At 39.5% G+C, this 23357-nt stretch overlaps 3 protein-coding genes and 1 long non-coding RNA gene across 16 annotated transcripts in view; 2 read left to right on the top strand and 2 right to left on the bottom strand.

Moving 5' to 3' along the window:
- Window positions 1-4: 4 nt before the first annotated feature.
- Window positions 5-6424, top strand: LOC125621662 (nucleoside diphosphate kinase A). 2 transcript variants are annotated; one of them, XM_048818784.2, is made up of 5 exons: window positions 5-85; window positions 1024-1156; window positions 1698-1799; window positions 2529-2641; window positions 3396-6424. In XM_048818784.2, the coding sequence occupies exons 2-5, from the start codon at window positions 1025-1027 to the stop codon at window positions 3505-3507; spliced, it is 459 nt and encodes a 152-aa protein (XP_048674741.1). In that variant the 5' UTR covers window positions 5-85; window position 1024; the 3' UTR covers window positions 3508-6424. The 2 variants fall into 2 exon arrangements, with proteins under 2 accessions (XP_048674741.1, XP_048674742.1); XM_048818785.2 differs by lacking the exon at window positions 5-85 and adding an exon at window positions 303-434.
- Window positions 6425-6712: 288 nt separating this feature from the next.
- On the bottom strand, window positions 6713-11156 carry LOC142069034 (uncharacterized). Its single transcript, XR_012664901.1, has 2 exons — window positions 9099-11156; window positions 6713-7955 (listed from the first exon to the last, which is right to left on the bottom strand). It is a non-coding gene; the product is annotated as an uncharacterized LOC142069034 (long non-coding RNA).
- LOC125621661 (nucleoside diphosphate kinase) lies at window positions 11145-15616 on the top strand. The gene is made up of 5 exons (XM_048818783.2): window positions 11145-11296; window positions 11960-12092; window positions 13294-13395; window positions 14598-14710; window positions 15368-15616. The coding sequence occupies exons 2-5, from the start codon at window positions 11964-11966 to the stop codon at window positions 15483-15485; spliced, it is 462 nt and encodes a 153-aa protein (XP_048674740.2). The 5' UTR covers window positions 11145-11296; window positions 11960-11963; the 3' UTR covers window positions 15486-15616.
- A 2523-nt stretch (window positions 15617-18139) lies between these two features.
- Window positions 18140-23357, bottom strand: part of MBTD1 (mbt domain containing 1) — a 55297-nt gene continuing 50079 nt past the window's right edge. For 10 of the 12 annotated variants that reach the window (XM_048818776.2, XM_048818772.2, XM_048818778.2 and 7 more), the window contains one exon: window positions 18140-22525. In XM_048818776.2, coding sequence (XP_048674733.1) covers window positions 22407-22525 — 119 coding nt within the window. In that variant the 3' untranslated portion in view covers window positions 18140-22406. The remainder of the gene's footprint in view (window positions 22526-23357) is intronic. The other 2 variants (XR_012664895.1, XR_012664896.1) reach the window with 1 other exon arrangement.

Below are 23357 nucleotides of genomic sequence, written 5' to 3'. Positions count from 1 at the left end.
TCGCGAGGCTGGGGGCGGCGGCGGCGGCGGCGTTACGGCAGCTACCACGCGACCCGCCGCAGGGGCCGGGACTGCAGGCAGGCGGGTGAGAGGGGGCGCGCGCTGCGAGGGATGGTTGAAGGGGCATGGGAGAGGGGGCTGCATGGGTCCAGGGCAGCTGCGGTTATGAATGATCCAAGTGACGCAAGCAGGGTCAATAGCAGGGGGCAGGAGTTGTAATTAGATGTCTGCCTGTTGGTCTGAGGGCTGCCGTCTGTCCAGGGCTACTGGCAGCGGGAGCATTATTATGAGGTGTTGAATTGCTTTTTTTAATTTGAAGCCCTCTGAGCTCGTTCACAACTGCTCTGGAATAACTAGCTTGTTGTTTCTCAAATGGTTCAGTCTGTGGTATACTTACAGAAAGCACCATACTTTTAATGTGTCTATTCTTAGAGGTTAGTTTTTAATGTCTGAAAAATGCTTAATTTTGGTTTTTTAAAATGTTGACTATTGTAAACTACAGTGACTGTGTAGCTACTGTAGCAGTTAGCTTGTGCCTCTAAAAATGACACATCGGCTACTCCAGTATGACTTTCGTACCTTCCATTCACCACGCACATTCTTAGCATACTTCATTACAACACTGACTGGCTGTAGATAACTATAGATCAAAGTGTGTATATAACTATAGATCAAAGTGTGTATACACCTGCTCTTAGGTTAGCCTGTTTTGTCTTAAATTGAGGGTAGCATCCTATCAGTGTGCATGTTGGAATACACCGACCTGCAATACAATCTGTATTTATCGCTTAATATAAAATCTTTTCATTCTTGGTATGGACTAATTGCTCTCCTCAATATTTATAGGTCTATTATGTTACATTTATTTTTGTAGCACTTTTTGGATATTCTTTGACTTATTAGTTCAGTGCACATAAGCACAATAAGGTTGTGAAAGATTGTGGGTATGCCTTCTAGATTTCTGTTGTGGCTGCATTTGCCTTCTGGTCCTGGAATACGGAGTCCCTTTTTCTCCTCTTGTAGGATGATGGCATCTATTTGTGAGCGCACTTTCATTGCCATCAAGCCTGATGGAGTCCAGCGGGGACTAGTGGGAGAAATCATCAAGAGATTTGAACAGAAGGGTTTCAAACTGGTGGCCATGAAATTCATGCAAGTGAGTTTCCTTCATTTCTATATTTCTCCTTTATGTTTGAAATGAAATCTTATAGCAGGCTAGTGTACTCCACTCGGTGAAAAATCTTTTGTAATTTTTTAAAATGAAATCTTAGCAGAAATATCAAATGTCAAATTTTGTGGCTGGATATTTTTGGAGACTTTCCAGCATCCAGCTGTAGCTAAATGCTTTTGACAGTTTGAGCAACCTAATTTTAGTAAACTGATGTCCTTAGTCCAAAGGGAATATTCTTATAGATGCCATTTACACTTAATAGGCATCTATGGATTATCTACAGCAAAAAGAGGTTTCTTCTCAAAAGTAGTTAGATATTGATGAAACAATCTTGCTGAGTTAAACTGTGTACTGAAATAATTTTAAATTCATATAAACCAAGCAACACATCTAGCCAGTTGCTGTAATCACTTATTTTTAAAGAGCATATCTGTTTAAGGATTAATAGTGCTCTGTGGTTAATCTCTTGTGGTTTAAAGATACTCTTAAGTTCTTACAGTAAACTGCTCTTTTTGTGTGTGTGCAGGCCTCTGAAGACCTTCTGAAAGAACACTACATTGATCTGAAAGATCGGCCATTCTACGCTGGTTTGGTTAAATATATGCACTCTGGACCTGTTGTAGCTATGGTAAGCTTTTAAAAATAAAGAAGAACTAAGAAGAACTAAGCAGTTGATGTATCTTTTGTTCATAACTTCATTTGTGTTACATATTGAAAATGACACTAAGAACTTGAAATTAAATACTTAAAAAATTGATTAAATGTAGTTACAGGTACAACATGTTTCCCTTTAATTTGTGGTTTTACAAGTAAATCTTTCTTTTTTAAAAAAAACATCTCTTTTCCCCTTTGCAATGTGCTGGGGTGTAAGGGATGTAAACAACGGGAAACTGACTGCACAAAGTGCTGTCAAATACACAAAATAAGCAAACTGGAAAAAAGAACAGCAAAACATTTAATCTTTCAAGTAATGATATGTGTTAGATGTTGATTGTAACCTATGATTGCTACAAGTGTGACTTTTTTTTTTTTTTTTGGTAAAGAGAGTGTATACCTCTAAAGTATTTGAGATCCCTATGAAGCTTTATGTGTTTAGGAAATTCTGTAATGGATTGCTTACCTGTTTGTTACACTTAAAGCTATTCAGTACCCTCTCGCTTTGGCTAACAGTCAGTGAATGACCACAGCTTGTCGGAGACAGTTTCACTCTAATCCTTCTGTGCCTTGCCCATAGATTCTTTGAAAAAGGGGACTTAGCAACTGTACCATGATGGGATCAAGTTTGGATAACATTGCCAACTCTTACTGTGTTAGTTACAGTTTGGATTCTGTAATCTTAATGGATTTTATTTTTAAGGTGTGGGAAGGTCTTAATGTGATTAAGACTGGCAGAGTAATGCTGGGGGAAACTAACCCAGCAGATTCCAAACCTGGCACCATACGTGGTGACTTCTGTGTTCAAGTTGGCAGGTACGTTCTGAAACTGTCTTATCAAAACTAAAGCAGTTTTTAATCATACGCATACTGACCTACTTAGTTAATTGATTTATGATGAAGTTTGGTAATGTGAACACTATATCCAGTTGAAACTGTTGGAAGAATTCAAGCAGCAGAATGTAAATGTTGGAATTTGATCAACCTTATAGTAAGGACATATAGACAAGGCCTGAAATACTTTCTACAGAACCTCCATTTTTTCTTGGAGGTCTCCCATTTGAGTACTGACACAATCCTACTGATTTTATGAAAACTAATAAGCTCTCTGCATGATGACTTGCCTCCTGGTCCCTTTCTATAAGACTGTCCTGGTAAACAAGAATATGCCATTTTGTAACAACATGTATTTTTTAATGTTAAATTAGAATGAATGTTAGGAAATAACAGTTGGTACCAAAAACTTGCTAACTGCTGAAAAACCTGTAAGGACATTCAGGCCCTGATTCTACAAACTGATTATACATGGAAAGACCCCCATTAACTTCATCCAGATGCAGGGGTCCACTAGACAATGTAGGACTGGAGTCAAAGGATGTAAATGGAGACGTGGCTTTCCTTCTCCTTCCCCCATGATCAAAACTGATGAGAGAAGAAGCTTCTGTTGCATATTTACGTGTACATTTTATTAATACTTGTAGTCATAGTAACCAGAGAGGTTTTTCTAAAAAGCAAATTCTTGTGCTTTTAATTCTATAATTATTAATGACCTTTCTTTATCTTCTCTTAGGAACATCATTCATGGCAGTGATTCTGCAGGAAGTGCTGAGACAGAGATCAACCTGTGGTTCACTCCTGAGGAGTTGGTTGAATACACAAGCTGTGCTCATCAGTGGATTTAAGGGCTAGTCTGCTATGGCAGCGCTTTAATGTGGCCAGTGTAGTCGGGGCAAGGCGCTGGGAGAGAGCTCCCAGCACTCTAAAAAAAAAAAAAACACTTCCACAAGAGGCGTAGCTACCAGCGCTGGTGCAGTCTACACTGGCGCTTTACAGCACTGAAACTTGCTGCGCTCAGGGGGGTGTTTTTTCACACCCCTGAGTGAGAAAGTTGCAGTGCTGCAAAGTGCCAGTGTAGACAAGCCCTAAGAGTAAAATCTGGTCTGTGACTTTTAACATCCACTCATTCCAATGATTATGAATCCAGAAACAGTTCCTATTGCCATTATTCTTTAGTTATTTCAAGGCACTTCTGTATAAACTGGTGGAAATCTCTCTCTAATCTGTGTTGTGAATATTACATGTAACCAGTGTTAACAACTGCTGCTCTAATTAAAAAGCTATTGAATTATTAATTGGGAAGCTTTCTAACTCTCTGTGTGTAGACAAGAGAAGAGGATTACAATAGGGGAAAGGATCTTTAATTAACGACTAAACACAAAGCATAAACTTTCATGAAATGCTCTGTAACCCCCAGAGGATAACTTGGTATATAGTAACTCTGTAAATAGATCCATAATATCCCTAAAATACAGGAATTAAAGAATGATATAGAAGTAAGGTTAGCAAAAAGTAATTTAAAAAACTGTGATAAACAGCTATGGGAAAAATTCAATTTTTTTTCTCTCCAGAAAGGCAGTGCAGTTATACATAGGCAACAGCTTCCCTTTGAAAATAAGGGTTTTAACTAGATTGCTACTTTAAACTCATTGTTTTCCACCTTAGGATCAGTCATTTATGTAGCATTTTAAGGCAGGATTAGCACGGCAGCTTTTTAAAATGGCCTTTTATGAGAAAAGAAGATTAATGTGCAAGGGCTGCTCAGTAAGCTTTACCTCTTGTCACTTCAGTGTAGCATTCTGTTTGACATTAGTAAGCATATCAGCATTGCATTATATCTCTGTGCAAACAACTGACTACAGCTCAGATATATTCTTTCCTTAATTGTTTGAATGGCAAAGTAAACTGTGCTTGGATAAGCTTTTTCAAAAGTGACTTTGGAACTCAGGAGCCTAAGTTTCAGTAGTAGTCAACGTGCTTTTTAAAACTTTACCCATTGTATTTAAACTTATTCATATGACAGTTTTTCTGTAATATTAAACAGGTCCCAGTAGTGCAGTTTAGTTCTAGCCACAAACCTTTCAGCGTCCTGCAGAGTTGCTATGGCTGTATTCAATGTCCAACTGTTGTATTCAGCTCAGGAGCCAGAAGTGGTATTTGGCTGAATAGTGGATACAGCAATAAATGAGTAGCATATTTATTCAATTGTAATAGGATGTTAGTTAAAAAGCAAAACACAACACAACAATAATTATCTGAACACCCTAACATTGCAAATCATCATTAGAAACAAAATTTCCTCTTGTGTTTTGCTACTAACTTGTTGATATCACTCATTCCTAAAACAAAACCTGCACATAAACATTTGCCTTTGATTAAGCAATAGAAATTTAGTAGAATTTCATGTCCAATACCCAAGCATGATGAAAGCATTAAACCCATTTTTTAAAATGACGCTGGCAATTTAAATCTATTCAGAAAATCAGTATTTTTAGAAAAAAAACTTAATTTTTCTTTAAAAAGTGGACCAATGTATTTCAGCACAGTCTCTGTTCAGAATGCTCCTTTGACTGTAATAGATGCTTCTACATCACGCTATTTAGATCTGCCTTTTAAAATATTTGATAGCAGTAAAGTGAGTGTTGGAAAAAACTCAGAGGAATGAGTAGTAGTCTTGCTATAGCCTTATCTCCAAAACTGTACTCTTCCAGAGTCTGTGGCTGTGGGGTGCCAGAGGGAAGGGTAGTGGGAGAGTCTGTCTCCTAGTTTTGAGGAGGAAGAGATAAATGGTTATTTTCACTGGGAGGAACCAGAAGAAAGTAGAACCTTGCTCCAATTTGCTAGTGCATTATCATAAATGACCAATAGGAAGAAGTGGCTGAATTAAATATGCTGCACATACTGCAACGGAGAAGCAGTTCTTTGTAATTTGGCTACATCTGTATATTTGGAAAATCATTGCGAAAATCAACTGAATGTATTAATGGTGAATGTATTAGATGGACCATTTCGTGATCTGTTAGCTACATCTTTCAGTTCACATTACTGTTTCTTTCGCTCACGATAGCATGTACAATGTTAAAAAAATGTGAAAAGCATCACATCTTGTTTCTTTCCTTTGTTACCTACTAATCTCTTCATGATCATGGGCATAGTCATCTTCACTAAGCACAGTGGATATGAGACTGTGTAAAATGAGTAAAAGACTCATTTTCTAAAAATGGCTTAACAAACACTTTGTCCTTTCTGTTTAAATAGATAAACTTAGGCCAGGGATTTTTATGCAATTTTTATTCAAGTATCCCAAGCCTCGCAAGTCTAAGACAGCTGACCCAAGCCAGCCATGCTGTCACTTGCTGTGGGTCTTTTATTGCTGTGTAGATGTACCCTAAGAGTACCTTCTCCCAGCCCTGAAGAAGAGCTCTGTGTGTCTCAAAAGCTTGTCTCTTTCACCAACAGAAGTTGGTCTCAATAAAAGATATTACCACACGTACCTTACACTCTTCCTGACAGCTAACACTTCTCACCACTTTTACCTTAATACTATCTAAGTTAATATCCATTTCCAAATCTGTCTGTGACTATGGTTGAGGTTCTTCGTACCATTAATTGTGGTTCATGTTTAGAAGTAATCCAATTATGTGATCTAGAGGAAACTCATTTCAAACCCTGTTGTACGTCCACCAGATTAGGAGACAAAATCATTGTGGTAATCACTGAAGTGTATGTGAAATACTTATTAAAGAGGTAATCCTGAAGGAACTGAGTGTTGCTAGTAGTGATTAATGGCTACCTTGTCATTTACGCATCATATTAAACTGAGACTAGCTCGTGCACCTGCAAACCAACAAACTTTTTTGATGTTTCTGGTGCATTATTACACTAAAAAATTAACTAGAAACAAATAGTTAAATTGCATTTTCAGATCAAGATTTGTATTTTATCATTAGGGTGTAGGTCAAACATAATTTTGTTCAAAAAGGACAAATTCCATTCAGAAATTTCCATGGAAGATGGGAAATTCAGTGTCATATTTAACAAAATGTATAATTGTAAATAATCCATAATTTATTTACCAGGCTGAGCAATATCAGAAAGACAAAGTTAAGTGTGTCTTAAACCACCTCCCTGAACCCACGATGCTCCCAAAACAATTGTTTTTTGGTAGGGGGAAGAGATCATATCCAAACTTTCAGATTAGTCCTTATCTTAATAATGAGTTAAACCAAAATCCCACATCCAAATATTTTTGAAAAGTTCAGTTCCAGGTTTGGATCCAAACTTTGCAGCTCAGGTCCATCTCTAAAACATGACATGCTCAAACAGGACCCAGTCCATCGCCTCCCCTACCCCAGTGAGAGAGTATTTCTATTAACTTGAATAGGAGTTGACTCAGGCGCATAAAGAACAGCCCCAAACACAGCACTCTGCCTGCATATCTGCTTTGCTCAAGATTTAACTCCTTGTACTCTTATATTTGATATAGTTTTTCCTTATCAACTTAAGCAGCAAGATCAACAGAAGTCTGCATGAACATTTAGTGAAATCAGAGTGGATATTTCTTTAAATTCAGCAAAGACTTTCCTATTATCTTCCTTACGGCCATAACAAGTGATTGTGTACTCAAAATAAATGTAAAAGAAAAATAGTGTTACACTGATGCCACAATGTGAATAAAAAAGGAAAATGAAGAGACAGAAAAACCAAGATAAGCCAATTTGCTATTCAAATTTGTAAAGGAGCACAACAGGGAAAACAAATCAGCAGACACTGCAAAACAAATGGGTGAATAATGAGTAATAAAATGTTTTGCACTTTGTATGCATCATATGACTTCAAAGTGCTTTACAAACAACAAATAAATAAATAATCAAACAACACTCTACTTAACAGCACTTTTCATTCAAAGATCTCAAAGCAATTTTCAAAATGTGGGAACGTATCCTTATCTCCATTTTATCAATGAGGAAAATGAGGCAGAGAGAAGTGACTTGCACAAAGTCACACAGTAAATCAGAGGCAAATGATGAAGGAAACCATGGAGTCTTGATCCTCACTAGACCACACTCCTAAACTATGTAATCTATGCCAATGTAGCTCAATGTACTATATTAAGACACAGAAATATGCATATTATAAAATACGGTAATCTGTGGAGGGATACAAATGCTCAGATTATACAGGTAAACTGAGACAGGAAGGGTTCCCAGAATTTAGTTGAGAATTCAAGGAGAGATCGGATACATCCAGAGAAGAGAAGGTTGTCAAAGGGTTTTGAATTGCCTTCCAGTGTCTATAGACAGAAATGAACGAGAAAGGGAGATCAGTGAAGACCAGGTTCTTCTGGAGCAATGCAATACTTGCCACATCTGAGGTGACTGAATCAGCAGTTCCAAATTCATAATTTAGTAACTGGATTAATCACATATTTAAATTAGATAGAAATCTGGATTAATCTTGAAAGCAACTAAATATAAACTGATTAAATACTGTAAGTTTATGCAGTATTACAACTGTAATTGGTTAGAGTAAATCTAGGGGTAGAAACTGTGTTTTCTATGTGTTGTAATTACTAAAAATATTTGAAATTATTAATATTAATGAGGGAAACCACAAAACACTAATTTAACTATAAATTCCTTTATTAAATGCAAAGGCCAAATTATACAATTGCTCTAAACATGCCTAAAAAGGCCTAAACAATAAGCAATTTACTACAGCCACAGAGAAACAAAACATTTATAAACATTTGATCAAGATACTTACAAACTGGCTAAACCCAGAGATGCTTAGACCTATATTGGTCAGCTCCAAAGTGGTCAGGCAGATATTAAAAATGAACTTTTAAGAATTTACCTATTTTCTTCCCAAGGCCTTTCCTTCCTGTCTTCTTGCTAGTCACCAGTTTTCCCATTGCCTCTGGCTTTAACACCCAGAGTGTGGGTTGGGGAAGGGCCATGGTGGCTCAATTTAAGCAGTTACTCGCTGAATGTCAGGGGCCTTCTTTTTAGAAACTTCCGCTTCTCTCATTAGTTATTCTTTGAACCAGACATCTTACCTACTTTATTCCTTCTAACCTTATCACTTATTTTCAAGGCTTTCCTTCTACTGGCTAGTTAGGGCCTTTCTTGACTTTACAACACATACATTGCTCCTTAACCAAACTTAACTTACTTTAATTCTTTAATTTTATACTTATTCTACACTATCTGTACAGAGCCCAGCAAGAATAACAGTAATTAATAAACTGCAACCGACTGCTAGGTCTATTGGTCTAATCACAGCTGTACGAGGTAGGACCTGCTGATTTCTAGTCCTAGTTCTTACACTTTTCACTATTCTTACTTTTAAACTGCAACCACAGCTTCATTCTCCTACATGACAACAAAAGAATCTGGACCAGTCCTACCCCTGGCCTCCGGGCACTTGACATTACCTCTTTGTGGATGATGTAATTTTGAGCACATCTTCTGGCTCTGTCAATCTGTTTCTTCACTTCAGCAGGTGGGGACTGTAGTTGTAAGAATGCTTGATAGAGATCTTATAGGTGTTTATCTCTGTCTGAGGGGTTGGAGCAAATGTGGTTGTATCGTAGAGCTTGGCTGTAGACAATGGATTGTGTGGCGTGATCTGGATGGAAGCTGAAGGCATGTAGGTAAGCATAGCGGTCAGTAGGTTTCCAGTATAGAGTGGTGTTGATGTGACCATCGCTTATTAGCACCGTAGTGTCCAGGAAGTGGATCTCTTGTGTGGACTGGTCCAGGCTGAGGTTGATGGTGGAATGGAAATTGTTGAAATCATGGTAGAATTCCTCAAAGGCTTCTTTTCCATGGGTCCAGATGATGAAGATGTCATCAATGTAGTGCAAGTAGAGTAGGGGCATTAGGGGACGAGAGCTGAGGAAGCGTTGTTCTAAGTCAGCCATAAAAATGTTGGCATACTGTGGGGCCATGCGGGTACCCATAGCAGTGCCACTGATTTGAAGGTATACATTGTCCCCAAATGTGAAATAGTTATGGGTGAGGACAAAGTCACAAAGTTCAGCCACCAGGTTTGCCGTGACATTATCGGGGATATTGTTCCTGATGGCTTGTAGTCCATCTTCATGTGGAATGTTGGTGTAGAGAGCTTCTACATCCACAGTGGCTAGGATGGCATTTTCAGGAAGATCACCAATGGACTGTAGTTTCCTCAGGAAGTCAGTGGTGTCTCAAAGATAGCTGGGAGTGCTGGTAGCGTAGGGCCTGAGGAGGGAGTCTACATAGCCAGACAATCCTGCTGTCAGGATGCCAATGCCTGAGATGATGGGGCATCCAGGTTTACAGATCTTGGGTAGCAGACAGAATACCCCTGCTCGGAGTTCTAGGGGTGTGTCTGTGCGGATTTGTTCTTGTGCTTTTTCAGGGAGTTTCTTTTGGTAACCCTCAGTGGGATCAGAGGGTAATCGTTTGTAGAATGTGGTGTTGGAGAGCTGCCTAGCAGCCTCTTGTTCATATTCCGACCTATTCATGATGACGACAGCACCTCCTTTGTCAGCCTTTTTTATTATGATGTCAGAATTGTTTCTGAGGCTGTGGATGGCATTGTGTTCTGCACGGCTGAGGTTATGGGGCAAGTGATGCTGCTTTTCCACAACTTCAGCCCGTGCACGTCGGCGGAAGCAATCTATGTAGAAGTCCAGTCTGTTTTTTTGACCTTCAGGAGGAGTCCACCCAGAATCCTTCTTTTTGTAGTGTTGGTAGGAAGATCTCTGTGGGTTAGTATGCTGTTCAGAGGTGTGTTGGAAATATTCCTTAAGTCAGAGACGTCGAAAGTAGGATTCTAGGTCACCACAGAACTGTATCATATTCATGGGGGTGGCGGGGCAGAAGAACATAGAAGATAAGACAGATTCTTCTGCTGGGCTAAGAGTATAGCTGAATAGATTAACAATATTGTTGGGTGGGTTAAGGGAACCACTGTTGTGGCCCCTTGTGGCATGTAGTAGTTTAGTATCCTTTTTCTTTTGTAGAGAAGCAGTGTGTGTTGTAAATGGCTTGTCTAGTTTTTGTAAAGTCTACAATCTCTATGTCTAGAGTTTCTAGCCAGGCTTTTAGGGTAATGGGGCTATCCCATGACTGCCTTGTTTCTAGTTCCCCTTTACCCTGTTCCTAGCACCCTTCGCCCTGAGTCTGGCCTCTATCCATCACCCCCTTTGTTTGCTACTTGTCCCCTCCGGCCAAAGCCTCGGCCCCACGGCCCCACACCCTTGAGCAGCTGCCAGCTCCCCCAACGCCCCTAGTTTAGCCATGGCCTTACCCCCTTCGGCTTGGGTCTCTCTCATCCCCGGCAGCCAGGCCTTTTGGGAGCAGCAGGGCTTGTGCTCCGCCGCCAGGCGGGGGGCGGCCCTCACAGCGGCTTGGGGAGGGGCGGCGAGGGGACAGGTTTCTGTGAAGCCCCAGACCAGCAGGCCTCGCTCGGCATGAGGGCGGGCTCTGAAGGCGCCATGTTCCGCAGGGAGGAAGGCCAGCCCCTCTCCGCCGAGGGTGGGTTCCGGCTCCGGCTCCGGCTCCGGCTCGCCCCTCCTCTTTCCCGGTGGCCGCTGAGGTGAAGGCGGGTGACCAGCTCAGCAGCGGCATTAGCAGCTCCAGGGAGGTGAGGCCGGCGTGGGGGCTGAGCTGGGCAGGTCTGCGGGGGAAGGAGGCTGAGCCCAGACCTGGAGGAGGGTGCGGGGGGGCGACGCCCCTTGAGCCGGGGCCTGGGCTGCCCGCCAGACCGCGGGAGCGGGGCCACCGGCCGGGCCGGGTCTCCAGAGCCGGCCGGGGGCGGCGGAGCAGGGAGCCCGGCTGGGGCCTGAGCGGCAGCCCTTGCGCCGGGTTCTGCCGGCTCGCCGGGCCCGCGATGCGGTGAAGAGGAACTGAGCGGCCGACACGTGGGAAGAAGAGCCGGGGCATCCCAGCTACCACGTGCCTGGGCGGGGCGGGCACGTCAATGGAGGTCTCGAGTGGAAAGAATCGGGGGGGCACTGCAGGAAGGATTAAGGGGGCATGGGCGGGAGTGAACGGGGGCCAGGCAGAAGGGGCCAGCAGGGGCTAGGGGTGGATCCTGCACGTGTCTGGAATCAGAATCCCTGTAAGTGGCCTCCCTGGGTGGCACCTCTCGCCCCTTGAGGCACTGCTGACCTTGAGGCCACTCCCTGGGTGATGGAAGTCCCCTTCTCGGGCATGTCTGTTAATCGGGACAGGATAGCGGCAAAACTGGCTCTACCTGGGGTGTTGTCGCCGCCGTACTCTTACCCCTCCCCGTTTCCTTTCACAGGATAATGGCTTCTAATAGCGAACGCACTTTCATTGCCATCAAGCCTGATGGAGTCCAGAGGGGCCTGGTGGGAGAAATCATCAAACGGTTTGAACAGAAGGGTTTCCGCCTGGTGGCCATGAAATTCATGCATGTAAGTTTCCCCCCCTCACTTTGAGGCAGGGCTGTTGTGAGGCTTAATTAATGTTCCCACATCTCCCTGCAATTCTTTGTGCTAGAAGTCAGTTTGTTATTACGATATGTGGTTTTTTCTCTCTCATTTTTACTTGCAAATCCTAGCCATCAAGATGAACTATACAGAAGCTTCATTCTCCCCTATTGTTTTTCTCACATCAAGGAGTTGGCAAAGTGAAAACCTGTAGTCCAGACTTCACAAGAGTTGATCTGCTTATTGTAACTTTTTTTCAGATATAAATACACATACCAGGCCAAATTTTCCCACACATCCATGAACTGGATGAAGCTGCATGAATGTAACTGAACAGAACAGAAAACGTGAAAGAATTGTATTAATTTAAGAAAAAGAAAAGGAGTACTTGGGGCACCTTAGAGACTAACCAATTTATTTGAGCATAAGCTTTCATGAGCTACAGCTCACTTCATCAGATACATCAAATAAATTGGTTAGTCTGTAAGGTGCCCCAAGTACTCGTTTTCTTTTTGTGAATACAGACTAACACGGCTGCTACTCTGAAATCTATTAATTTAGGCTAAGTCTGGTGTAGCTTCCTTTCAGTTGTGTCTACTCATATCAAACCATGACTACAACCTTCTGTTTCACAAGAAATAGAAGAGACCCAGTGTAGTTGTGTCTTGTCATATCAAACCACAACTACACTGGGTCTCTTCTATTTCTTGTGAAACAGAAGGTTGTAGTCATGGTTTGATATGAGTAGAGACAACTGAAAGGAAGCTACACCAGACTTAGCCTAAATTAATTCAACCTAATGTTAAGTAAGCAAAAGTGACCATGACTGGAAGGTTACATCAGGAAATGCAATCTTCCAGATGTCTTGTATTCATAATAATCCACAGCCATAAACTAATATAAAGAAGAAATCATAGTTTAACAAAGAGCTCATGGTATTGAACCTGCCTCAATGTAAATTCTTTGTTAAAGTTAATAAAGAAAATTGTTCTGCATGTAAAATACGGAACGAACATAATTAGCTTGCAGAAGCAAACTTCTTGCTGTTGATATTTATTTCATGATTGATATGAAGCCATCTCATCATTGATTACATTGATGTTGTAATGAGGTGCTGCTTCTTTTTAAATTTTATTTGTTTGTAAAACATTGCTCTCAAAATCTCACATTCAACTTTTCTTTAAAGGCTTCCGAAAACCTTCTAAAACAACATTACATTGACCTGAAAGATCGGCCATTCTACCCTGGTTTAGTTAAATACATGAATTCTGGACCTGTTGTGGCCATGGTGAGTAGCATTTTATTTACTTAAATATATATTGTGCAGGACATGGCTAGGTATCTTTCTTCTGATTACATAAACTATTTTTTTTAATTGTTAGCATCTGTGGACACTTTATAGCTTTAAAAACAATTTTTTTTAAAAAAAAATTACACTCTCCCAATATATAAAATAAAGTGGTAAAAGAAAACAAGACAATTTCCACATGATCCAGTGCTGCCCAGAGCACTTCTGAATGGCGGTCTGCGCTAGTCCTGCATTAGTAGAGCTGCACTGGAAGTGGTGCAGGAGTAAGAAATTTGAAGAAAACTGCTAGTTTATATGTCAACAATAGTTGTATAGCAGATGAAACAACTGAAGAATACTCCTGGTGGGGTTTATAAAATAGCTATGAAATAATTTTTATATAACAGTCTGTTTACAAAACTTGACTTGAAAAGCCTTCCCCACTTCCCATGAATAGAACATGATGACTTCATTAGGATTCCCTGCCATTCATAGTTGTTTCTGGATTATAGGGAAACAGGAGGGCTGTACAGAGTCCTGAAAGTTGCCTAGCAGGTGAAGTAGTAACTGGTTGAGATTTCCAAGGCAGCCCAGGGGATTTAAGCACTTCAGATAACTTTACAGTTAGACTACTATGAAAGTCTCTACCTTAATTCTTAAACAGTTATGTGAGCCAATATAATGGTGTGTGTGTTTGAGTTTTCACTGTTTTGTGCCTAATTGGCTCCATGGAGTCTGAACTATTTAAAGATGCTAATTGCAGGCCACTTCATTAGAGGTTTTCAAGTGGCATCTATGTGAGAGCCACTCAGGAGTGGCAATAAAGTATCTTCTCTCCATAAGCTTTTGTTTACTTGATTGGTGTTAACAAGAAGTGTGTCCATTGTTCTTCAGGCCAGATGTTCTTCTCTTTAAAATCTCACTTCCTTCAGATATGTTCTGGTAACCAGGAGCCATTCTGATGCTATCTACTCTCATGCCTTTTCACAGTGAAAGATAACCAGTGAAACAAATGTAATTTACAAAGAATTATAACTTCTCTTGTTCCTAGTCTTCCTTTAGCAATTTAATTGATACAGATTCTGAGAGAGATTTAGATCTTTGTGGGGAAGGCCTTTGTCTTCTTGCAAAGTGCCGAAGGTGAGTTTTCTGTGATGCCTTGAATGGATACGGAATAATGTATTTTTTTATTTTATTTGTAGGTTTGGGAAGGTCTCAATGTGGTTAAAACTGGCAGAGTTATGCTGGGAGAGACTAATCCTGCAGATTCTAAACCTGGTACAATCCGTGGTGACTTCTGCATTCAAGTGGGAAGGTTGGTGCTGAAATTATTATAAAATTAACTTTTCTAAATATTTTTCCACACTTACAAGATAAGTATATTTACTGCTTTCATTGTAAGCATCATTTGAATAAAAAACTAAAAAACGCTTAAGAACAGAAATTGTGCAAAGTCACCAGATACCTATGTCTTTCCTTGAAAGGTATGTTCTTACCTATGCATATACATTATGTATAGAGAAAATAAGTCTGTGATACATCAAGCTATTTTAATGTGGCTGTACTGTTTCCTTTTTAGTGATCCAGTTTGGCATAGGATGAACTTCATGTTGCCTTCTGGAAAGCTTAGGTAGTTAGGCATAAGAATCCTAGTCTGAAGCTGAATTTAATTTGTAGGACACAATCCAATAAGGTTGCTTATACAAAGCATTTGGGGTTTAATTATACATCAGAACTGGATGAAAAATGATAATCATGTCATGGTGGTGCGGTTAATAGTTTGGGTTATGTTTAGAACTTTGTTCGGCCCTCGTTTTATTTGTGAAGTGTGTGTGTGTGTATTTTTAAGAGTCGTACCTCAAGCTCTAGCTTTTCAGCAGTAGATGACTCTCCAGACCTGTCCATATAGACAAGTTACTAACAGTTTCTAAAACTGACACCTTTGAAATTTTGTGATTGGCTTTCTTCACAGGAACATCATCCATGGCAGTGACTCTGTAGAAAGTGCTCAGAAGGAGATCAAGCTATGGTTTCAGCCCACAGAGCTGGTTGATTTCAAATCTTGTGCTCATGACTGGATCTATGAGTAAAATGAAATCTCTCCAATGAATTGTGCCTTCTGAACACAGCATCTCATTCCAGCAGCTATTGACCTGGGAGCAACCATTATGATTACCTTTACATAGTGCTGTAAAGTTGAATAAATAGATCATGGAAACTATTTCTGTGTAGTCTGTATTCACTGGAAAAACATACTTAAATTTGCATGGAGTAGAACTGGTCATTTGTACAGATGTATACAATTTTGCTTGTGGGGACAAAATGAAATCCACATTCAGGAAACTTCTCTGAAAACATGATCAAAACAAAACCAACTAACTGTTACTGTACATCTGTTAGGTGCTGAAAACAGGTATATGTTAGCTACCCACATAAATTTGTTTTCTCATCACAACCTGAGACGATTCTTTGAGTCTTTCTTCAGCCTGTCCCTTTGCTCTACAGCTTTTGCAGTTTGTTGGCTACAGTGAAAGCAGAGGAAGCACATTAAGTATCAGTAGATACCATGAGAGAGAACTAAAGAAAAGCACGTATCCTTGCTTATTAATTTTACACAAGTTGACTCACCCATCAGAAAAATCATTACACTTCTGCCCTGTTTGTCAGTCTCTGTGTAAACAGTAGTAGTATTATGGTCTGTACTCCACATTATAGGACTACCACTTCATGAGTGCTTTACAACTATTTTAAATGAGACCTCCGAAGACTAACAAATAATTCAGTTCATAAACTGATGCTCTACTAAACAGGACGTAAAGTGAAAATGTAGCATGTGGTAACCAGATTCAAGTGGACATCTGATTGTAATGGTGATTTTTGAAACTAATAGTACATACCGGTTGTGCAGGAAATAATGAGAATAGGATTGAATCTCAACCCATACATTGCATCTGTTTGTAATCTAGTGATGGGGTAAACAACTCAGGATCTTAACATGAGCTGTCTGAAAGATCTTAATGAATAGTACTAGCAGACAGGATCGGATACCCTTATCGGAATGGCTAAGACATGAAACCCCTGCATTGAGAAGCTGAACCATTACACCACTATGCTGGCAAAATTACATGTAAGACACTGATTTGAAAAGCTCCCAAACTCAGGTATAGAGTGGGTGACAGAAAATTTGCTTGGAGTATCTCCTATGGATTGAATAGTTTCTACAGTGGTGATCATACTTATGAGAAAATGTTGAAAGGAACAGGTCCATCCACTATACTATGAAGCTGTAGATGTCACAGCACATTGAGTGAAATAAGAATTTCCATTTTATGAGGTACAGGGATAACTGACCTCTAAAGTGACAGCATATGACCCAAGTCTCTTGACTGCCATTTCAGTGCTCCTGTTCATATGACCAAACTGTCTTCTGTAGGCTATAGTTATAGCAGAATAGTATGAAATTTGATAAACTTGCTCTGTTCTTATGCTATGATAAAGCCTTATGGCACCCTTAGTAATGAAGGCCAACAGGGAACATAGTGTACTAGCCAACTACCCTACATCACTTAAACCATACAGTTAAGGCACTTGGTGATTTAGCTCTAATAGATTTTAGAGATATTTGTAAACTGAACTGGGCTCAAACAATATTACACATAATTTGATGTGACAGCCAATGGCCCATGTATTCTGCAACTATATACTTACATTTAGTGGTACTCCAGCAGAAATTCTTAATTTTCTAGCACTTTCTAGTAAGTGAGGTCTGATGGACTTTAATATTTATAATCCAGTCAGTATAGTAACTTGTTTACTTTTATAGTGAATTCAGTTTTTTAGACTGTCCCCATAATTTTCAGTTTCATGGACTGGTGGACTACCAGGTGTAGCTTTTAGAGGAAATAGCTCTCTAGCTGCATGGGGCAGGTTACATTGCCCAGTTGTTTCAGGGTGCCTGCCTAGCTCGGAAGACAATGCTGCACTAAGTTTGTGCTCCCTTCTCCTTTACCTGTTTATCTTCACAACTGAGGATACAAACAGCTTTTTTCCTCCAGCGAAAGCTGGAATTTTTTTTTGTAAACAGTTCTGTAGAAACAAGTAAATTCCACTGATTTGCACTTAAGCCATTACTCACCGTCTACACTGCTATTTGTTCCTGTGCTAGTTGGTGGTGCAGTGTCTCTATTCTACATCCACCGCAAATGCAGATGTACCCTACTACATCATGATTAGCACCAGCACAGTCTTACTGCTCCAATGCGCCCCACTAGGCTAAGCAGCACTGAGTGCAAATCACACTGCACTAATGTCAGTTGTGCTGGCAGGGGTGCAGCTACACTGGTGGCTAAATCACAGTTTAGACAAAACTGGCAAGGACTGCTTAATAGTGTAGAGTTGTGAAAGGTCTGGGATATGACTTGTGGCAGCTTTCAAAAGCTTCCCTCTCAAAGATAAAATTCCCCCCTCCCCCACAAGTTCCAGCAATGAAACCTGCACTGTGTATATGGTATCTTAAAGGAAAAGTGATAAGTTTTCATTTCCATTGAAAAGCAAAGTTTTCAAAAATAACTGAGGTGTAACTTAAAAATTAAAGCATTTCCCATAAGTATATTTAAAAATAGATTTGATTAACTGATTTCTATACTTCAGTTCTATTATTTGTTATGTGGCCAAATGAAGACACCACAATGTATCTGAATATATCTCAATTAAAAAATACAAAGAAATTACCATCCACGTGGTCTTATTTTAACATTTTTATTTTGTGTAAAAAAGGCAAATTTAGTGAATTATTTTCATCTTGTACACAAAGTTATAATTTTAATGCTTTTCACATCCATGCTGAAAATCTGCAGTCTGGTAAAAATGAAAGTAACATTAATTTCTCCAAAAGCATTTTTCACTTATATACATTTCATGAGAAAGTTTTAAAAACTCTCTCTCATTGACCACACAAATTACCAAGAAAATAAAAGATTAAATTTGTACAGATATTGATCTATATATCAAATACATACAGAAATGATGTAAAAACCCTATTCATTTCATCTTGATTCCCACCCCAATATATTTTCCCAAGGGCAAAAGCTGATGCTTTTTGTTGTATAAATGGCTGTGACTATTTTTTTTAAATATGAAAATTAAAAGGAAGAAAAATTCAGCTTAATCACAGTTTTTTAATCCCTTCCCAATAAAGGATTGTTACCAAATATATATTAGCACCATAGTACAAATATTGGTGGGAGAGGGTATTCACATCACATAAAAACAATAATAATAAAAACAAACAAACACTGAAACCCGTGTTAGTATCCGTAAAACAAGAAATTGATAAATGCTTTAGCTTTCCTTATACATAGCAAGGAAAAGGTTAAGAAGTTGCATTTAAAACAACAAAATCAAGGTCAGCAGTAAAATTCTGAGCCATAAAGGAAGGGGGCAGTTACAAGGTAAATTTAGTTATTTGCACTACCCCTTGGTTATAAAAACTTGCTATGCCAAATATTGAAATGACTGTTTGATCCCCAACTTAGACATCAATAGAGATTTAAGACCTCTAACACCTCACCTTTCTTTTAGCCGAGTAACATGGTTCACAGGAGAACGAAGGAAGAAAATTCTTTGAACCATGTTATTAATTAATACTAGTACATATACAGTGAAGCCTGTACTAAAGACACCACTGCCAACAGGAAACCCCACTGTTTTAAGAGACCACTTTAAAGACCACTGCAAGTATGAATCTGGTACGATTTAGCTCAACTTTTACGTAAACAGACCTCTCCCAAGCATGTAATTTTAGGTGATTCCTTATATGCTTTGCTTAGGACAGGTTTCATTGTACTTGACAGGTAGGTGAAGGATTTAAGTATTCTTTGGATTCAGAAACCAGACTGAAATTCCATCCTCAAATACACATGAAATTCCCACCAAAGTCAGCATGTGTATCTGAGGGTGGAATTTGGCTTGCAGATAGCCATGTTTAGTTTTTAAATAACCATTTTCAAGGAATATTATAAAGGTTGACAGACCCCCCAAATTCTCCACCCCTCCCCCTACAAGGGCATTTTACTATAAAAAAAATCCAAAGATTCCCCTTAAAATCTAGCCCAAATCAGGGTTATAATAGTCTGGATAATCCAAGCTCTGAAGATGGGCAACAAACACGAGCCCAGGAATCTGGATATTTTGCCCTCATGATTTGACTTGCTAACTATGGGCCCAATTCCACAACTCCTTTTCACATTAACCCATATTCATACAACAGCGGTTCTCCTGAAGTCAACTGGGCTACTTGTGTCACTAGGACTAGTCTACACTAACGCTGTAAATCGATCTAAGTTACGCTACTTCAGTTGTAACTCAGGTCAACTTAGAGTGGTGTCTACACTGCGCTACGTCAATGGGAGACGCTCTCCCACCGACTTAACTTCTGCCTCTCGGGGAGGTGGCATACAGACATCTGATGGGAGAGCACTTTGCCATCGACGTAGCTTGTCTTCACCAGACCGGCTAAATTGACACTGCTGCATCGATCGCAGCAGTGCCAACTTAGCCAGAAGTATAGACATGGCTTAAATGTTATTCTATGGAAGTAGAGGCTTTATGAAAGCAGATGCATCTCATGCATCCCTTGTGCTCTGTGGGCCTAATTCTGCCAGCCTTGCTCACATTGAGTAGTTCTTTATATGACATGCGACTAGTCCCAGTGAAATCAACGCATTCAAGTACTAACCAACCTGAGGAAGTACCAGCAGAATCTGACTTTTTGATAGGTGACAGAGACCGTACTTGGTGTGACCGAGGCTCACCAAAATGCCTTTGTTTCAAGCATATGTAATCCAAAATCCTGGACTTGCCTTTACATCTCTCTGACCAAGAGCTGGGATTGTAAAACTACACTGCAGCCCTTGTTTTGGAAGGCTCTGATTTTTTTTTGCGTTTTAAATAAACTAAATGAATTAAAGGGCCTGGGAACTGAAGAGAGTAAATTTGAAGCTGGTCAACCTTGACAGAGTCCTTTTAATATGGATATTTTAAAGCTAAAATAGCTTTTCCACCTGAACTCACCGATATTTCACACCTGATAACCAGCTTTTGCTGATATGAGAAAACAGTTGTCAAAAAGGGATCAATATTACAAAAAATTGACTGGGGGAGAGGAGAAAAGGTTTCCATACATTCCTACACTATACAGGACAAGTTTTACTTTCAGTAGTAACTACAAAACTTTACATCATCATCATCCCCTCTTGCATAGAATGAGGTAAACCTGTGCATATTAACAATGCTTCTACCCAAAGTTAGAGCAATATTTTAGAAAATAATCAAATTGCTGGTTTTCAACTTTCTATGCATTTTTTTTTTTTTTTTTTAAAGTTCAAACAATAATGTACCAAAAAATGGTCTCCTGGGGCTCTGTGGGCAGATATTGTTAAAGCATTTCTTCGGCTGAAGGACCATAGAAGTTAATAATTTTGATTAATTTCTTCTAAGCCCTACTGTATGGGTCAAGAGTCAGATGATCATTGTACTGCTCTGAAGGGGACCTCCAAAAACCCAGAAGCACTTATAGAACATATTCAGTTTATTCCTGAGAGTTTAGTGAATGAACCTCACTGGTAAAAGCTAAAGCTCTTGATGCCCATTCTTCCCATCACAACTCTGCAGGGTGGGGGGAAAAAGATAAATAAATCAGGCTGCTAATCAACTCCAAGAATTAGGCCACCTGCCAAAATCCACACAGATGTAAAAATGGGAAGGGGGATTAAATTATTCAGCACTTATTAAAAATCCTCATATTTTGATGTTAGTCACTATAATCTTCTGCGAATATGTCTAAAGAGATCTGTTCAGCTAAAGAGTCAAAAATAATGGGATGATTAAAGTGAGACTGGCGTCTAGAACTAAATGAGTCCAATTTGCCAAAAAGCAAAATATTTTTTTTTAGATCCCAATTCCATTGTTATATTCTTGGACAGCAGAATATTAAAACCTCTGCAGAACTGAGAGTAGATTTTTTTTTGCCTTCATAGTAAGTATTTTTCTAGTTCATCTGGTACATCTCTTGAGGATGCCAACATACCCAAGTATTTGAAGATATGGAAAGCAGGAGTCTAGATTTTTCTGGGGAATAAAAACCAGAGAAAAGGCCCTCAGATTCCTTCCTCCCTCAAATATGTTTTCCATCCAAACATAAAAAACAGGAAAAGGTCCTGAATTTCTAGTTTAAACACTTAGTTTCATGTAATTTTCCATGAGAGAATCTGCTGAAGTTCCAGTTTAACATGGGGCTCAGTAAACATTTACCTGAGCATCCCAAGATTAAGGGCCCAATCCAAAACCCACTGAAGTCAATGGGTGTTGAATCAGGCCCTAAATGAGTAACCATCTTGAAAAGTTAATACCACACCTCATGAAAGCACCCCCATTGAAATTGGGCTACTCACACAAGTAAGGCTTGGCAGGGCTGGTCCCCTTAAATCATGTATATGTTTTTATGCCCCAAAGTCAGGACTTCAGTTCAGTATTTTCACAATGAAAAACCAGAGGTGTGACTCATACAGCTCACAAAAGTCCCAAAACTCCCAACTTGTACCAACAAGGTTCATTTGTAATGACAGTTCATTTGTATTTGCAACAATATCCTCCTCAAACAGTTTTCTGCAATCCTGCTAATTAAACTTTAATTTTACCAAAAAATTAGAATTTCAGTTTAAGAATGCACAATAAATCTGAATTTGAAAATATTACAAAATTCTTTCAAAAGCTTCAAATACAACACAAAAATGTCATTTTTTGTTTAATAAATTGTAAAAATTTTTCACTAAAATAGTTTCCCTGCCTCTCCAAAAATTTTTCAACAGAAGTTTCATCTACAGTTAGCAAAGTGCCCCAAGTACAGCTCTGCCACTGTACTATTGAAATGGGAACAAAATCAGTCAGTCAGTCTTGGAGAAAGGCTCTTTTCTCTATCACCACCACCCTGCCCCTCACATTTCTGAGCTGCCTTATGGTTCTTGTTTGATGTAGTAGCTGGCAGACCCATTGCTTTCCTGATCAGATGCTCCTTGAAGAAAGTTATACTCCTCTCCATCTAGCAACTCCTCCTTCAGCTGCAGTGAAGTCACTAAAAATAAAAGATAAAGACCCATAAAGAATTAAAAATAATTAAGATTTCCCTTCAGTTTAACTAAAACCTAACATTATTTTTCTTCCCATTAATAATTTTAAACTGAGCATTAAAAAGGCTAAAGTTTAGATAAATTATTTTTAAGAAACAATATATATAGTAAATAAAATAGCTTCAGACTTGCAGATTTAAAGTGCAGTTATAATCAGAAAAAGGACTGTAAAATGTATAAATTAGGAGGGGAAGAGGGAGGAAAGGGGTGTTCCACAGTAACTGCTTCTCAGTAAGTTTAAATTCAGCTTGTATCTAAATATGATTTTCATTTACTCCCAGGCCTACAAATTTAACTTGGGATCACGGCCAGGGGAAAAGAACCACCAACCTAACCCAAGATGTACCTTTTACATTATCTCCAGGCTGCACAGTCAGAACTTAGCTGACAAGCTACATGAGGCAAAATAAATTCTGTTCACACCTCTACAGCTGGGTTGTCTCCACAGTTCTAATAGTGAAGTGGGCAGATATATTAATCACTAATACACATTACATTACTATAGCACCTTCCAGTCAAAACCCTAAAGGCACCTTTCTCATCAATGAATCATGAGCTCCCTGGTGAGGCAGGCAGATATTAAACCCATTTCACAGATGGGAAGACTGAGGCAGAGAAAGCGATTAAGAGGTCAAGTGTGCCCAAGATCCCATTGGAAGCATGTGGTAGAGCTACAGTAGAACCCAGATCTCATGTCTAGTTCTTTGACCAGCCTTCTTCTCTTGGGACTAAGATACCTCACAGGAAGCAGATGCTTTGACTTTTCTGACAATAACT

The sequence above is a fragment of the Caretta caretta genome, chromosome 14 (genome assembly GCF_965140235.1).
Source record: "Caretta caretta isolate rCarCar2 chromosome 14, rCarCar1.hap1, whole genome shotgun sequence".
NCBI classification, from domain to species: domain Eukaryota; kingdom Metazoa; phylum Chordata; order Testudines; family Cheloniidae; genus Caretta; species Caretta caretta.
The sequence above is the reverse complement of the archived record's forward strand: the minus strand, read 5'-3'. Positions and strand labels throughout refer to the sequence as shown.